The sequence below is a fragment of the Spermophilus citellus genome, assembly GCF_964194105.1.
Source record: "Spermophilus citellus genome assembly, chromosome: 12".
In the NCBI taxonomy this organism is placed as follows: Eukaryota; Metazoa; Chordata; class Mammalia; order Rodentia; family Sciuridae; genus Spermophilus; species Spermophilus citellus.
Window position 1 is genome coordinate 58,271,928 of NC_138198.1, and position 15,748 is coordinate 58,287,675.

The 15,748-nt window shown below is 62.5% G+C and overlaps 2 protein-coding genes across 2 annotated transcripts in view; both read right to left on the reverse strand.

Moving 5' to 3' along the window:
* Positions 1-13,088, reverse strand: part of LOC308632044 (piezo-type mechanosensitive ion channel component 2-like) — a gene marked incomplete at both ends in the record, with an annotated part of 215,161 nt that extends 202,073 nt beyond the window's left edge. The window contains 10 exon segments of the mRNA XM_081263701.1: positions 5,119-5,170; positions 6,072-6,266; positions 7,208-7,456; positions 8,767-8,916; positions 9,997-10,093; positions 10,436-10,539; positions 11,231-11,354; positions 11,897-11,941; positions 12,445-12,550; positions 13,070-13,088. Of these exon segments, the coding sequence (XP_081119827.1) occupies positions 5,119-5,170; positions 6,072-6,266; positions 7,208-7,456; positions 8,767-8,916; positions 9,997-10,093; positions 10,436-10,539; positions 11,231-11,354; positions 11,897-11,941; positions 12,445-12,550; positions 13,070-13,088 (1,141 nt within the window).
* LOC308632045 (large neutral amino acids transporter small subunit 1-like) lies at positions 5,402-13,088 on the reverse strand (the record flags this gene model as incomplete). The annotated part of the gene is made up of 9 exons (XM_081263702.1): positions 5,402-6,266; positions 7,279-7,456; positions 8,767-8,916; positions 9,997-10,093; positions 10,436-10,539; positions 11,231-11,354; positions 11,897-11,941; positions 12,445-12,550; positions 13,070-13,088. 9 exons carry the CDS (start codon positions 13,086-13,088, stop codon positions 6,211-6,213), a joined length of 879 nt encoding a protein of 292 aa, XP_081119828.1. The 3' UTR covers positions 5,402-6,210.
* Positions 13,089-15,748: the final 2,660 nt, after the last annotated feature.

The window sequence follows — 15,748 nt, forward strand, 5'->3', positions numbered from 1 at the left end:
ACCTGCCTGGCGAAGCCTCCTTGGAGACCCGGAGGACCGGAGCCTGTGTGCCAGCCACCCAGCCAAAGTGATCTGTCGTGAGCTTCCCCAGCCCCTCCCCAACCTGAGTCAGGAGCTGCTGGGATTAAGGGATTCTGACAAGCTGGTGGGACTAACTGGAGCGTCCTACTGAGGACAGATGGCCTCGGGCTGCTGGGCTTCTTGTAGAGAGGGCGGCCCTGGGCTTTCACTGGAAGGGTAAAAGCCTTCCTGGGGGTGAGACCTGGGCCACCTGCCTGCTCACCTCCCACCCTTACGAACGTCAGCAAGGGAGAGGGGACTTCTGGAACCTTCCATTACCCTATTTGACCCAGAGGATTTGCTCCCTAATGAACAGGTAGAGACGAGTTTGTGAAGGACCTGTTCACTGGGGGCACGTGTTTGAAGCAGCTGAGCCCCTACTTGCAGAATTTAGTCACTCTTTGCTTCAAGGGAAAGAACTGGGTCTTGTTGGAACTGGACCTCAGGAAGTGAGCAGGGCGGGCCTCGGCACACGAGAGTCGGGGATTTCGGCTTGGCAGGAGGATGAAGCCTTGGACGGAGCCCAAGATACTTCTGGGGGGAGGATTTGCCTGTTCCCTGGAGACTGGACCAGATGCACGTGGGCTGCAAGATGGACGCTGAGGCCAGGCCCAGGAAGAGGGTGGGCTGGAGGTGGGGCAGGCCTGCGGGGTGCAGGGCCAGGCGCCTCTCCTGGGGCCGAGGTGTTCTGGTGCCAGGGTGTGGGGCTCCACACTGCATTCTGTGTCCAACACACGTGGGTCCAATCCCACCTCTCAGTTCCTGTTTTCTCAGGTAGGCTAAGGGATGTCTAGGGGCCCCATTTTCTCCGTAGGGTGGGGCAACATCACCCATCTCCCCATGTACGACTGCAGGGTCAGTTCACTTTCTCAGGAGCGACCAGTGGGCCCCACAGGTTCTGGACGAGGTGCTAGAGGGTGGCCTCTGCTGCCCACCCAGCCAGCCGTAGACCTGGGGGAGCCCCTTGGAGGCTCTGCTGCGGCGCCTCAACCTGGAAGGGGCAGGGCTTGCGGGACTCTTCCCTGCAGTGCGCCTACAGGAGCTGGAGGGTGCTCTCCACTGTCACCACCCCTGCAGATGTTTTGGAAGCAGGTGGAGGGCTGACAGACTCTTCAGGGGGCTGGGAGGCCCTGCCCAAGGCCAGGAGGACCAGAGTAGGTGCTAGGGGTCCTGGGGACAGGGAGGTTCCTGAGTCTCCCCACTTGCTAGAGGTCAGCAGTCCACACTCTCAACCAGGACCTAGTCCTACTGCCCACCCCCAGCCTCATGCCTGCTGACAGCTCAGGCCTGTGCGGGCTTCGGACAGCGCCCCAGGTGGGGGCTCCCCATGCAGCCCTGCTACCTGCCCGATGGCTGTGTGAGCCTGGGGGTCCACAGGAGAGGCCCGCCCAGTGGCCCCATCTCCTGCTCTGCCCATGGGAGCTGAGAGTAGCCCTGAGGCCCTGGTGCAGCAGGCCGGCTCTCTCCACCCACCTCCATCAGCAGCGCTGCCTGGGGGGACAGGCCCAGCTTCTCCAGGTGGCTTTGTGGACAGTGTCCAGACCCTTCACATCAGTGACAGTCGGGGAGCTGGGCAGGGTGGTGCTGTTCCCGTGCTGTTCACACCTAGTCAGGGCTCTCACGCTTCTTGGTGCCTCTCCTGTCACGCTGGTCCTAGCAGCGGCTGGGCTTCCTGTGCACCTGGATTCCATGGGCTGAGTCCTCAAAGAACAGGGCTGGCTGACACTTGCTGAGGGACGGGCAGGGCGGTGGGGGCCTAGGACACCCTGCTCTCATTTCAGGGGACGCCTGGTAGAAGCCTCATGGGGTACACCGCAAGTCCAGCCCCAAGCCCTGACCCCACTCTTTGGGGAGGAGAGCTGCCCCTGCCTGGCACCAAGGACTCACGTCCACCGTCTCCCAAATTCTTCTGGTATCAGGGAGCCAGCTGGAGCTGGGGGGCAGGAAGGACGGTGGAGTGCATGGGCAGGGGTCTACACAGACCCCCCCCCTTCCACTCCTTTGTCTCATCAGTGACCAACGACACAATGCTTTTTTTTTTTTTTTTTTTTTTTTGTGGTACCAGGGATTGAGCTCAGGGACACTCAACCACTGAGCCACACCCCAGCCGACCACTGAGCCACACCCCAGCCGTATTTTGTATTCCATTTAGAGATGGGGCCTCACTGAGTGGCTCAGCACCTGGTAGTTGCAGAGGCTGGCTTTGAACTCACGCTCCTCCTGCCTCAGCCTCCTGCTGGGTTTACAGATGTGGCCACCACACCCAGTGAGACAAAATGCCATGAGCAAACTGGTTCAGTTCTTCTCCTTCCCCAGAGCCTGGAAGGAGCCTGAAGCCTAGGGACCCACCGGCCCCTCAGGAGAGGCCTCCCGAGGGCCCTTTACCACACCCCCATCCCTGGCCCCATTCCCTCCCCTCACCTGGAACTGGAGACCCTCCCAGGCCTGACAGTTTAGGGTGTGGACATGAGGTGTGCCCTAAAGCTCCAGTGTCCCTGCAGGGACATCCAGAGGTGTCTAGTCCCTGGGGCTCCTGAGCTCACCCAGGGTGACTGGACTGGCGGGTGGTCACTGTTGGCAGGTGGCCATGGCTGGAGCTGGTCGCTGGGGGCAGGCCCTGCGAGGGCACATGTGCCCCGCCGCCCCTTCCCGGGGCTTCCTGCAGAGAGCCGCTCTCCTCTCCTCCACCAGGCCCTTCCGCCACAAGGGCCCTGGCCGTACCTTGGGCAATGGAGTCGGCCATCTATGGACTGAGGCTCTGTTCTGTGAGCCCAAGTAAAATTTCCCTCCTTTAATTGTTCTTGCCGGGCATTTTGGTCACAGAGAGCTAACACGTGGCTGGAGCAGGGACCCCCAGTGAGACATCTCCATTCCTTGCGGTAGTTCTGCAGGAAGTCTCTCCTTCATAAAACCCGCTGTTTCCCTTCTCAAAACCCCTGCCTCGGGCTGGGGATGTGGCTCAAGCGGTAGCGTGCTCGCCTGGCATGCATGCGGCCCGGGTTCGATCCTCCAGCACCACATACACATACAAACAAAGATGTTGTGTCCGCCAATAACTAATAAATAAATATTAAAAAAAAACAAACCCCTGCCTCGTGCCTACCCAAGCAGCCCGCCCTGCCCTGCCCCAGGAGGGGGCGACAAGTCCACCAGGCCAGCTCCCACCCAGTTCCTCCGGCCAGGCTGGCCTTCAGGGTCCCTCTCCAAGGTCAGCCCACTCCCTCCTGCAGGGTCCTGGGGGGGGGGTCCTCCCAGGGCCGAGGACTCTGCCCGTCCAGGGCTGGTGAAGCTCTTGAAGAGGAAGCCAGCACTGCCACCCAGCTCTGGGCCGCAGGGGCACCTGAGGGGTAGTGGGGGGCCAGTTACCGGTGCCAGGGAGCAGCCAGGCTGCTGGCCGGAGCCCATGTCCTGTCCTGCGAGTGGACAACATAGGCAGGGTGAGTGGCTACCTGCTGACCAGGCTGATGCCAGGCTGAGAGGAGCGGGGCGAGGGGAGGGGCAGGGCTGTGGGGCAGTGGGGGCTCTCCACTCCCACATGGTGCCTGAGGGAATAGCTTGAGGGTCTAGGACTAGTGTTGTCCCAGGGAGGGCCTGCCCCTCCCCTAGGTCACCTGGGAAAGGGGCTTTCTCCTAGCCAGCTGCTCCTGAGGACATGGGTGGGGATTGCTCAACCTGGGCCACTGTCCAGGCACACCGGGTGTTAAGCTCACAGTGGACGTCATCAGGAAGTGCCGCAGGGCAGGGGGTTTGGCAGCCCCTCAGGAGTGCCCAAGGCGCCACCCCAGCAAGAGGGGTGTGGCCGCTGCTGGAGAATGGCCACCGCAGCTGGGGTAGCCAGTCGCCCACTGGGCTGTCACCCAGAGAAGCGGGGCTCGTGGCCAGTCTCCTGCCCCAGGTGGCGCCAGGGCTGGTGTCAGGGTGCCGAGCTGCTGTGTCACCAGCTGCCTGTTTCACTGTGTAAGGGCTGGGGGCCACATAAAAGGCGGACCAGGAACTGCCTGGAGGTGGACAGCGGGACCGGCGTGGACAGGCCCACTTCTTCATTTCACAAAGTGGAGGGAGGGCACCTGCCCAAGGCCTCTCTGTGCCCATCCTCTCTGCATGGGAGGCACCTGCAAGTCCCACTGCATGAGGAGGCAGCCAGCCCAGTTACACTAATGGCAGATTGGGCCTGTGACCCAAGCCCTACACCCTCCCCACACCATTCTTGGACAAGGTCACCAGGTCCCCAGAGCAGGTCCTGGCCCCACAGGTCGACACTGTGGTATGCCCCCTCCCTCCCCTTGCCTGGAATCCCCCATCTGGGTGCACCACACCAGCACTTTGGCCCCCCAGGCTGGGCCCCTCCACCTCAGGGCTCCCTCAGCTGCAGTCCCTGCCCTGGTCCTGCCCTGTCCCTGGCTGCCTTCCAGCCTGGCCACCCCAGGGTCCCACATTTGTAAGGTCGTGACATCCCCCGCACCTGTCCAGACCCTGATGACTGTGAGAGCGATATTGGGGGGGACCTGGAACATCCCAATACCCAGTGTGGCCCCAAAGAAGAACACAGAAGCACCAGCGATTTTTAGAATCTCAGTCGCATTTCTTTAAAAACAAAAAGACCCCACAAATAGAACTCCCCACCCCACCAGCCCAGTGTAACAGGTTAGCCATTAACACAGAATAGAAGATGTACCAGCCACGAGTCACTAGCTCTGTGGACGCCACAGTGGATGGCCAAGGTGGCCGATTCAGACGCGGTGCCAATACACCACGGCTCCAGCCGGCCACCTGAAATAAATAAACACGGTGCCAACCATACCTCCGCGTTAGTAAGTGTTAGGGGACAAACAGAGGCTGTCAGACCGGGGTCTGCTATCCCAGGCCCTGCGGACTGTCGGCCATGCCTGGCTGGACAGCAGAGACTTCCCAGATGGGCCATGGTCCTACTATGCTCCTGGACACTAGCCGGCAAGTCAGAGTAAGCACCATGGACACAGGCCCCAGAACAAGACGGACCCCTCTGACCTGCCTCGCAGGTGGGGGTCCCACGACCTAGCCATACCGACCTGGCCATACCGCACCCCAGGAACACGCTGCACCCTGCCAAGTGGCTGGCACTGCCCTCCTCCTGGGGGGGGGGTCAGTGGTCTGAAGCTGAGGTTGAGCTCCCACTGCAAGACAGGAGCCTGCTGAGCTCTTCTCAGACCTCAGAGTCCCTTCAGTCTGACCTGAAGAGAGGAACCGCTCTCTGCGGGTGACTTGCAGGGACTTCCTGACAGCTCAGCAAGAAAAGTGTGGCCAGATGTGCTGGCCAGGCCTCAAGTGCCCCAGGGCACAACAAAGACAAGGCCCACCGGAGGCAGAGAGAGGAGAGCCCAGGAAGGCTTTGCTGTCTTCTGAGAGTGGGATGGGGCACGTGAGGGGAAGTCGAAACCCTGGCCACGGGGGAAGCGAGCCCAAGGGCTGAAGGGCTGCTGTGGTCAGTGGGAGGCAGAGGCCGGGGTCCCCAGCCATGCCTTGCCTGCCTTCCTGGCTGTCCCTAGATGCACACAGCCCCATGGTCAACCCCAGGGACAGGCAGGGCTGGCTCTTGCTGCTGAAGGTTCGTTCTCCAGGGTTCGCAGGGCAGGAGCCATTTCGAGACTTTAAGGCAAAGACACAGCCAGGGCTCTTCTCTCTCAGCCCTACACCGGCGCTGGAGGGAAGAGGGCTGGAGCAGCTGGAGGTGCGCCCGCAGACAGGCACTGCCACGCCAGTGCAGGTCCTCAGTGCTCTGTGCAGCCACAGCATCGGGTCTCTTGGAGGCACAAGGCACTGTCGAGATGTCTCCCACCTCCTCCTGACCTCTCTAAACAGCAATCAGTTGGTGGCACTGACCTGACCCCAAATTTAAGTTGAATGCAGATGAATAGGGAAGGGAGAAGGCGGTGGGTCCCATGGGGGGGGGCCACCAGGCCTGCCCCAGCTCACTGCTGGCACTGTGCCCGGGAGCCACCAGGGACATCCATCTTCCAGGACACCATTCGTACCAGAGTGTTCACAGCTGCTGTGGGTGCCGCCCTGGGCAGGGACGGTGAGGGGACGAGGGAGACCGGGAGCTGCTTTTCTGAGGGCGAGTTGTCTGCACGTGGCCTTCGCGTGCTCCCTGCCAGCAGCGTCTGCCGCCAGCTAGGTCTCCTGCGGGACCACCTGCATGAGCTTCTGGCAAAGGACGGTCGTGGAGACTGCGGGAGAGGACACAGAGTGAGCGCGGCCAGGCCTCGGGCTAGGCCAGGCGTCCTTCTTGTGGAGACGAGGACCCACAAGCCCAGCTCCCACCTGACCTGTCCCCACACCGTGCCAAGCTGCAGGAGGACAGGAACTCCAAGTTTTGTGTGGCCCTCCAGACCGTGTGGTCAGCACTGGCGCCTCCCCAGGGCCTCCTGGCCAGCAGCACATTCTGCAACTCTCCGTCATGCCAGACTGCCCGGGCCAGCAGGCGAGGAGTGTGGGAGCAGGTGCAGCTGCCCACCCCAGAGCCCTGTGACTGCACAGCAACCTGGTGGCCTTGCCACTGTGCGTGTGCCCGGCCCACACTGCCCATGTCACCACTGTGCCCTGAGAACAGGCTGCCTGCGAAGGGCCCCAGGAACCGCCTGGCACTCTCTCTCCTTTTTCTTTGTGGTGCTGCCTGGCCAGCGCCCCCCCCCCCAGCCACTTCCAGGGCCACCCTGGCACTTTCTACGCAGAACCTGCCTGGGGAGGAAGACGGGTGGTTTCAGAACAAGGTTTCTGTCTTAAGTCTGCTCTGGGTGTGACCCTGCGTGAGATTCCACAGGGACCCAGGCTGGAGGAGAGTCCTGCTCAAATGATGGGTGGCTCAGCCCTTGGTGTGGGTCTCCTCGCCTGCACGGGGCCACCCTAGAATCTTAGCTGGCAAGGCCCGCCGGTGCGGACTCTCTCAAGCCTGGCCTTCCACACGGGTGAGGACAGGGCCCACTCTGATGTGGACCACCCCGGGCCTGGCGCCTTCTCCTGCTCTGCCCAGGAAGGTCAGGCAGTGTGTCAAGGCTGGTGAGTGACAGTGGGCACTTCTCTGGCAACAGCAGCCTGGTTCTTGGGAACCCCTCTTTCTGAGATGAGCTGCTGCCCAGCTCTTGAGCTGGGAGTAGGTGGGTGTCCTCACCACTGACACCCTGCAGTGGCCAAAGGCCTGGCTGATGCCAGCCCATCTCGGCCAGTAGCCTGGACACTCACAGATGCCCTGGAGGAGCCACTTGGGCTTGTTCTGCCACCAGACCCCGAGGAAGTAGACAGGCAGCCCACTGAGGATGATGGCGAAGCCAATGCCACATTCCACAGGTGTCTTCCAGAAGGACACGGTGATGAGGAACAGGCAGGCCAGGATGAAGAAGACCGGCATGGCCAGGTTCACCTGGGGACAGCACAAAGCAGGGCGTCAGCATCCGGGCCTGGGCTCCTCCCGACCACCACACCCCGCCGAGTGACCTCCACCAGCCCACGGAGAGCTCCAGCCCATGTCCTGTGGCCAGCGGCGTGCCACCCTGGAGCCTCCCTGGGATCTGCGCCCGCCCCACCCACAGCCCCGGCCAGTGCCTGTGCTGACAGGGCAGGCGCTGACTTGCACCTTCCGCAGGGTCGGCCCCGGGGCACGAACTGAGCCCACGTCCGTAGCACTTCACCCCGGCCCTGGCACAGGCACCAGGCATGGAATGGCCCCAAGTCAGCAGAGGAATGAAAACAAGCAGCCGGGCTCCGGGGGTGGGGGGGGCTGCTGGTTCCCACATCACAGACGCGGAGCCTCTGGGAAGGCCTGGCCACCCACCAGCAAGCAGAGTCCTGCCTGCTCAGAGGGCCCTTTGTGGGTGGACCAGGCACTCCTGCCCCAAACCCGCGGCCTGCAGACAGGCTGGGGCAGAAGCCGGGGCACAGGGAAGGCGGGGGCCGCAGAGGCCTGGGCAGCAGAGCCAGCTTCTCCCGGTCTATCTGTGGGCGGTGCCGACAGGCCTGTTCTGAGAGCTCTGCTGTCCTGCACCCACAGGCGGCCAGGCTCAAGGGAACCGACTCCACGACAGTGCCCAGTCCCCTGGGAAAGCGTGCCCGCAGGACCTGGTGCCTGCACAAAGCCCTCCTGTGGACACCTGCCCCAGCTGTTGGGCTGGTCCCTGTGAAGGGTGGGGTGTCTAGCTGGCCACTCCTCCGACAGCCTTCCTGTGGGCCAGCCTTCCTATGGGCCCTCGTCAGGTGGAACATTAACCATATGTTAAAAGGTGCTACACTGGCTACCTGAGCTCCCAGGCTCAGGGCAAGGGGAGACCAGGGCGTCCTGGGCACTAAGTCACGGGGCTCCCTCCAGAGAGCCAGGCTCTTCCCCTCTCTAAAGACAGCTGGGGTGGGGTGGGGACAGGTCAAAGCCTGTGGTAGGAGCCAGTTATAATGACCTAGTACCAAAGGGAGCTGGCCGAGTGACAGGAGCTGCTGCCAGTGGCCACCTGTTGCTCCCAGGACTCCCAGTTGCCGTGCCCCCTCCACCGCTCATGCTCACGAAGCTGACTGCAGTTCCCAGAGCCCTCCAGAGGGCAGCAATGCCCTTTTGCTGGGGGGAGGTGGAGACTGGGAGGCCGCGCGGGTCCCACTCCTGCCTCAGGCTCCTCGGGACACTCCAGCCTGCTCTCTGCCTGCTCTCTGCCTGCGGCGCTGGCTGGACCCACCACCAGTACTCACCTTGATGGGCCGCTCCAGCTCAGGCTTCTTGAAGCGGAGCCAGACCATACCGATGATGGCCAGGGCCACGCAGAGCCAGTTGAAGAAGCTGAAGAAGTTGATGACGGAGAAGATGTCTTTGGAGAAGGCGTACAGCAGGGTCATGACGCACTGCCAGGAGAAAGGGGCTGGCTGAGCCCTGGGCAGGGCCATGCCCGATCCAGGGAGGATCGTGACCAGCCTCAGCCTCCAGCACATTGGGGTCGTGTGAGGTGCAGAGAGGCCAGGAGAGCGATGGGCTTCCAGGACAGTGGAGGTGCTGCCCACAGAGCAAGCACAGATGCCTGGACCCAACGCTTCTTGCACACCTTGCATCAAAGCAGCAACCTGGAACTAAACTATGCACCCACCAACTGGGGATCATAGTAAGTACAGAGTCCCCACGCTACACAGATGGCCGTTTCAAAACCAAGGTCAAGCTGGCCCTTTAAGCATGTCCAGAACTTCTGTGATACTTCTCTCTTTAAGAGGTGGAGCCTAACCCTGCTCCCCGAGGAATGGCACTTACGGACTCACTTTAACAACCAGGCCCAGGCAGCAAGGACAGCAGACCCGGCCGGGGCTAGGCCACAAAGCACACGGCCGTCTTGCTCTCTGGATCACATGTGCAGCGGGAGCCAGCGTCCCATCGCGAGGGTGCCCAAGCTCCCTGTGGAGAAGCCCGTGTGCCCACAACCTTTGGCCTCCTGTCCACAGCCCCTGCCATGCCCTTGGAGGGCAGCATGCCAATTGCAGTCATCAAGCTCTGAGACCAAGGTGGGCAGCCCCCGCTGGCGCTGCAGGATGTGGGAAGGTAAAGGCTTTGTGCTCTGGGCCCCGGGTTGGGTGGCTGTCACACAGAAGCAGAGAACTAACAAACAGGCTCAGAGAAGGAGAGAGAAAAGTGCACGGTGGATGCATGCCCAAGCCCCAGAGGTGCCCGGACAGCCTCGGCAGTGGGACTGTCTACACCAGCACGTGCTGCAGAGTTAAAGTGCCTTCTTGGTGCCCGGGGCCTGGCTGACTAGAGCTCCCAGCCCCTGCAGCATCCCAGTCATGATCCGCGGCTCAGGGACAGTGGCCCTTCCCTGGCTGTCCCAGTCCTGCTCACAAGGTGGCGCTCTGGCTGCTCCAGAGCCCAGAGCGCCACTGTGTACACCTGGACAACACAGGTGGCGGGGCGGAGGGTGCAGGGCTGTGTGGCAGGCTTACCGTGAACACAAGGGACGGCATGGGTGTCAGGAGCTGTGGGTGGATCATGGACAGGATCGAGGGCAGGTGGCCTTCCCTGGACCCCACGAAGAACAGCCTGTGGACAAAGCAGTGAGCAGTCAGGCCCACGACCCCACCCGTGGATGGAGGTGCCTACAGACGGCTGAAGGGTGGACCGCACCCAGCAAGTTGGGTCCCAGGAGCAGGGGCAGGAGCCCTGGTGGCCTCCCTCCAGCCCTCCTGGTGTTACTCCTGCAGTCCAGGAAGGGGCCTGCAGGACCCAGCAGTCCACCAGCTCCAGGGAGGGCGAAGGCAAAGGTCACACTTCCGGCCTCCCTGTCACCCGACCTCTACACACCAAACAGGACTCCAAGCACAGGCTGCAAAGCAGATGAGGCTGGCAGCCGGGCGACTCCCTCGACCCCAGGCGGGCACTCACCTGGAGGACGTGAACAGGGACCCGTTGACAGAGCCGAAGCAGGACAGGCCCACAAAGACGGGGATGATCCAGGACATGACTCCCAGGTGGTAGTTCCCAAAGTCCTGCAGGGACACAAGGACGTGAGCCCTGGGACCTCACCAGGGCCGACCCAGGACCCACTTGGCCTAATCCTGGCTTGTGCACACACAGCCATCCCTGGGATCAGTTCTGGACTATGGGGACAGCTCAGGACAGTGGCCCTTCCCTGGCTGTCCCAGTCCTGCTCACAAGGTGGCACTCTGGCTGCTCCTGATGGCAGGCCCTCTGGTGGGCCTCCCTGGGTTGCCTGGCCCTGCCCAGCTGGCCTCTCGCCTGACCAAGAGCAGGTGCGGGTCTGGGGACGAGGATCTGCCTGCCTCACTTGGGGACTCTCACAGGGCCTGGTGAGTGGGTCTCTGCAAGCGCGGGATCTGAACCAAGTGAGACTCAGCCACAGCAAGGACACCCTGCTCCTCCCGCATGGGAGGGCAAGGGGCAGGAGCCAGAGGCCAAGGACACAGCCCAGGGGCAGTCTGTCCACCTGACCAACCGCAGACACGCTGATCATGGTGGAGGCCGCCTGGCGTCTGTGGTTTCATCGCAGCCAAGGTTGAGGAGGACGCCACGCCCCGGCCAGCGGGGGAGCCCTCCTGTGACACCTTCCAAGGAGACTGAGGACAGCCGCACGGCCCTTCCAGGTAGGCGAGAGGCTGACATGCAGGGACAGCCTGGTCTCGGGCTCTTGGACCCCGGGGAGGCGGGCAGCTGTCTTACTACGGCCACAGCCTCGGATGTCAGCATCTGCTCAGTGGTCAGCGTGGTGAAGTAGGCCAGGTTCGTCAGCACGTACACCAGGGTGACGATGGGGAGGGAGATGATGATGGCCAGGGGCAGGTTCCTACAACAGGGAGGGGCTGGTTGTTGGAGCACAGCCCTGCGTGTCCCCACGTCTCAGCTGGCTTCTCGGGCAGGGGCCAGCTGCCTGGGCCTGGGGAGCCGGGCCACCTGGCTGGTGGCTCCATCTGCCTGCCTCGTTGCCCCTGATGGGGTCCTGTCTGAAGGCCCACAGCCCTGACCAGTCCCCACCCAGGACACCCTGGGGGCCAGGGCTGAGAGCCACCTCCGGGGGCGGGGGACCTTCATACACACGCTGGAGTGGTCCAGAGGACAGAGGGCCACCCTTTGTGTACCTGGGGCTGCCGAGGGCATCTAATGCAGGACAGGTGTCCCAGGGGCACATGTGGTCCACTCCCAGGGCACGGCTTATTCCAGTTCACACAGGTGGACAGGGGCCCAGAAGCCAGCCCCGCCCATCACCCTAATTGTGAGCACCTGGCACAGCTCCCCATAGGCCGAGCCGAGCCCACCAAAGGGTTTTGGATGGAACCAGCTTGTCCCTGTGACTTGTCCCTGTGATGTCTCCTTCACCCCTCCACGTACCTGTAGGGGTTGATCATCTCCTCTGTGACAAAGTTCAGGTAATTCCTAGAAATCAGGTTTCATTATGTCACCCCACAACCATTAGGAAAAAGATACAAACTCAGCAGGGAGCCCCCATAACCCCTGCGCGCCCCCTCACCCCACCCATCAGAGCCAACCCTGGTGAGCAGGGAAGGCCAGGGCCTGGGTTCCAGGTGGGATCGCACTGCGTCTGCCCAGTGGGGCCTGGGCGCACCAGGGTGGTCACTCCCACCTGCTCCTGCTCTCCCGCATCCCTGCCCACTCACCTCCCTCTAGCACCTTCCCACCTGCTGGCCACAGAGCTGCAGGTCCCAGCTGGGGAGGCTTCAAGCCTCTACCTTGTGCCTGTTCCGAGGACACAGAGAGGTACACATGCTACGGAGGCCTCAGGGGTCCTCTCACGGCCCTTCAGGGCGGCCTGGGGTTGGGATGCCCTTGAGAGGGCTTCCAGTGTCTGTCCTGCCTGTCCCCAGCTGCACACTTGAGTGCTGTGAGACCGTGAAGCGGCCAGACGTCCTGGAACCTACCATCCTCCGTAGGCAAAGAGGCCACTGTACAAGGCCAGCATGATGTTGCCCACGTCCAGGTTGGTGCCTTGGAAGGAGAACTCTGGGTTCAGATTAGACACACCACCTGGCAAAGACCACGAGGGAACGCTGGTCAAAGGATGCCAGGCAGGGCCCTGCCGGGAGGAGCAGGGCAGGGGAACAAGCGGACGCGGGGCCCTCTCCCTGCCACCACCTGAACAGCCTGCTGAGCCCCGGCAGAAGAGAGCTGGGCCCCTCCCTGACATGGAGGGGCATGGCCTGGCCAGAGCCTGGGCCACTCCGAGAGAGGACAGGCAGCTCTGCAGACTTGGTCACTGCTGCCCATTTGGGTCAGGGTCACCACTTGGCTCAATGAGGGTGACCACCCCATTGGCCAAGGGACCCCAGTAGGATGACAGGAGAGAACACTGGGTGGACCCACGAAGGGTCCACTTGTCATTCACCCACCTGAAGCCTGTGCTTCAAACGCGGCACAGGACCTCCTACAGCAGACACTGCTGGGGCCCCTTGGAGGGTGGACAGCACTCCTGTTGGGGGTCCTTGTTCTTACAGCGCTCTGGACCTGGGAGTCTCCCGTAACTGGGCTGGGAGGCTGCGGACCCACCTGCCACCGGGACTGGCATCCTGAGAAAACCTCACCCAGCCCCGGGGGACAGCCTCCTGCTCTCCTGGTTATACTATGGTCAGCAAGCTGGCTGGACCCTGTGGGCTGGGGACAGGCATTCAGGACAGGCACTTTCAACAACGCCTCAGCTGAGCTGCCCACAGCCCCTCTAGGTTCTAACCCACCTGCTCTCCAGTGGAATATTCTGGAGTACCTTACTTCTGAGGAACCCAGCCACATTCCCAGCGCCTGGACCCAGACACTCTGCTGGGAGGGAGGGCATCTGTCCTACCAGTGGGGAAACTAAGGCATGGCCACGTGCCAGGGGTGTGAGGATCTGCCAGCCTGAGTAACACCCACCCACAGTGCTATGGCAGAGTAAGCCCCAGGGACTAGGGACACATGCCTGCCTGCTGGTGAGCAGCACTGGACCAAGCCAGCACACAGGACACTTCAGATCCCTGTTTTACCAACGGGTCACCACCACTGCCCTCCAGACTGGACAATAGCAGCCTCTTACCCACTAAGGACAAGACATGGGGCTGGGGACATGCTGAGGTCTCCTAGTCAGAGCCAGATACCTGCAGCCCAAGACCTTGGTGACCCCAGTGCCCATGTGGCACACCACTCTGGCCACCAGCTCAGGGGGCAATCATCACTCAAGATGGTCCAGAGTTCCTACTACAGGGCAGGACTTCCTGGGACTCGGCTCGACTTGGTGGCCTGAGACGGCCAAGCGCACGCTGGACCAGGTCCTCCCAACCAGCCACGTGGCTCTGTTCCTGGGACAGTGTGGCTCGGCCACCCTACCAGGACCTCCCCTGGAGGAGACGGCTGCCCAGGTGCAATGGGACAGTACCCCAGACCACCTAGCCTTGAGCACAGCTGGTCAGCTCCAGCTTCCCACCTGCCATCGGGTGGGAGATAGTGGGAGGGCAGGGTCAAGTCCCCCGGGAGGTGAAGCTCTGCCAAAGATTGTTGGCGTGGGCCCCCAACTGACACTGAGGCCCTGGAGGCTGGCTGTCCTGCCTGACCATGGACAGAGGGAGCATGGGGTGCAACAGGAGTCCAAGGACCTCAGCAAGCAGCAGAGCCCAGGAGTGTGGCCAGTCTCCGTCTACACTGGATACTGGCCCAGGAGGGAGGCCACAGCTCCACTGGCCACTTGACCAATCACAGGCTACCTTCTCTCCACAGGTGCCATGGGGTGGTACTAGGTCTGCTGGTCTGGACCCCGAGCTGTCCCTGGGCTGGGGCTGGCACGGCCTGATGTGGTTTGGGGGTGACCGTACAGAGCCAGGGCTCTACCTGCCCCAACTGTGCTGCTCAGCCACAGCTCTGCTCAGGGAGGCTGGTCCCTGCCCTCTCCAGGGCAGCCAGAGGTGGCAAGGCCACCCGCGCAGGGTGGCAGCGGTTCTGTGGGAGGCTGGTGCTGGCCCCAAGGAGAAATGGGAGACACGCACCCTCCTGAGAAGATGACCCCAGAATGGCTGTCCCACCCCACGATGCCTGGACACTTTTCAGGTCGCCACAACTGGGTGACACAGAAGGGTTCAGGTCAGAGTGGCTGCTCAATGTCTGAAACGCCTGGTGCAGCCCCAGGCTGGGTCACACTGGCCTGTCCCCCACTGCCCAGGCCAGGCAGAGGTGACTTCCACAGCCTGCCATGGATGGAAAGGACTGCGCTGCCAGCTCAGGGAACGGACAGAAAGGACAATGTGGACCCAGCAGAGCTGGGTGCAGGCCTGGTCCAGCACAAAGCAGCTCCTACCACACTGAGGTGCAGGGCCTCACTGCCTCCTCTCCTGCTCTGGCCGCCCAGGGGCAGTGACTCCGTCCCAGGCAGTTCCTGGCTGGCAGCCTGTAGCAGCCCCTGAAGTCCCTCCCCTGGGTGTCCCCATCCCCACCCATAAAGCGCGCCTTCCTGAGGGGCTGGAGGAAGCCGAGGCACAAGCAGCGCTGAGAGCCCAGCAAACCAGAGGCCGCGTGGCCCTGGGAGCTGGTGGGGCCTGAGAACTGGGGGAGGGTGGGCGTGTGCAGAGACCCAGGAGAGAGGTTTCAGGGAAAGAGTCCAAGTCCCTGTCACACCAGTGCAGCCATGGGAACCACCCACCCCGGGGGACAGGGAACTGCCCCTGCCCTCAGATTCCTCCCTGACAGATGCCGGGGAGGGAGGGTTCCCTTGATGGCCAAGTGCATAAGGGAATGGGACTGAGAGTCAAACTCTTCCCACCGGGGACGTGGCCAGCCCTGTGGCCCTGACTCAGGACAGAGGTTCCCCATGGCCACTGTGTCCCCCGAGATCTGCTTGGCCCTCATGTTGAGGAAAACCCTGGCTACAGCTTGCCAGGGCCCAGGCCTGGGAAACCCGTGATCTGGAGATGGCCAGCTCTGAGCTCACTCCTGTGCTCGGAGGTGGGGGGAGCCTCAGAACCCCACCAGCCAGGCACAGCCCAGGCACACTTGCTGCAGGGAGGGGACCTCCATCCCTGGCAGCAGGAAGGCCACGCTTCCACTGGGGACAGCTGCCATCCTGTCCCTCACTCTGCCTCTGGGCTCCAGCACAGCGGTCAGACAGAGGAAGGCGCTGAAGCGCGAGGCTTGCCGCCGGAGGGCAGGGGGAGCCCTATCTGAAGAGATGGTCTGAGCGGGCCAGTGAGGGCTGCAGTGGGACCCTCA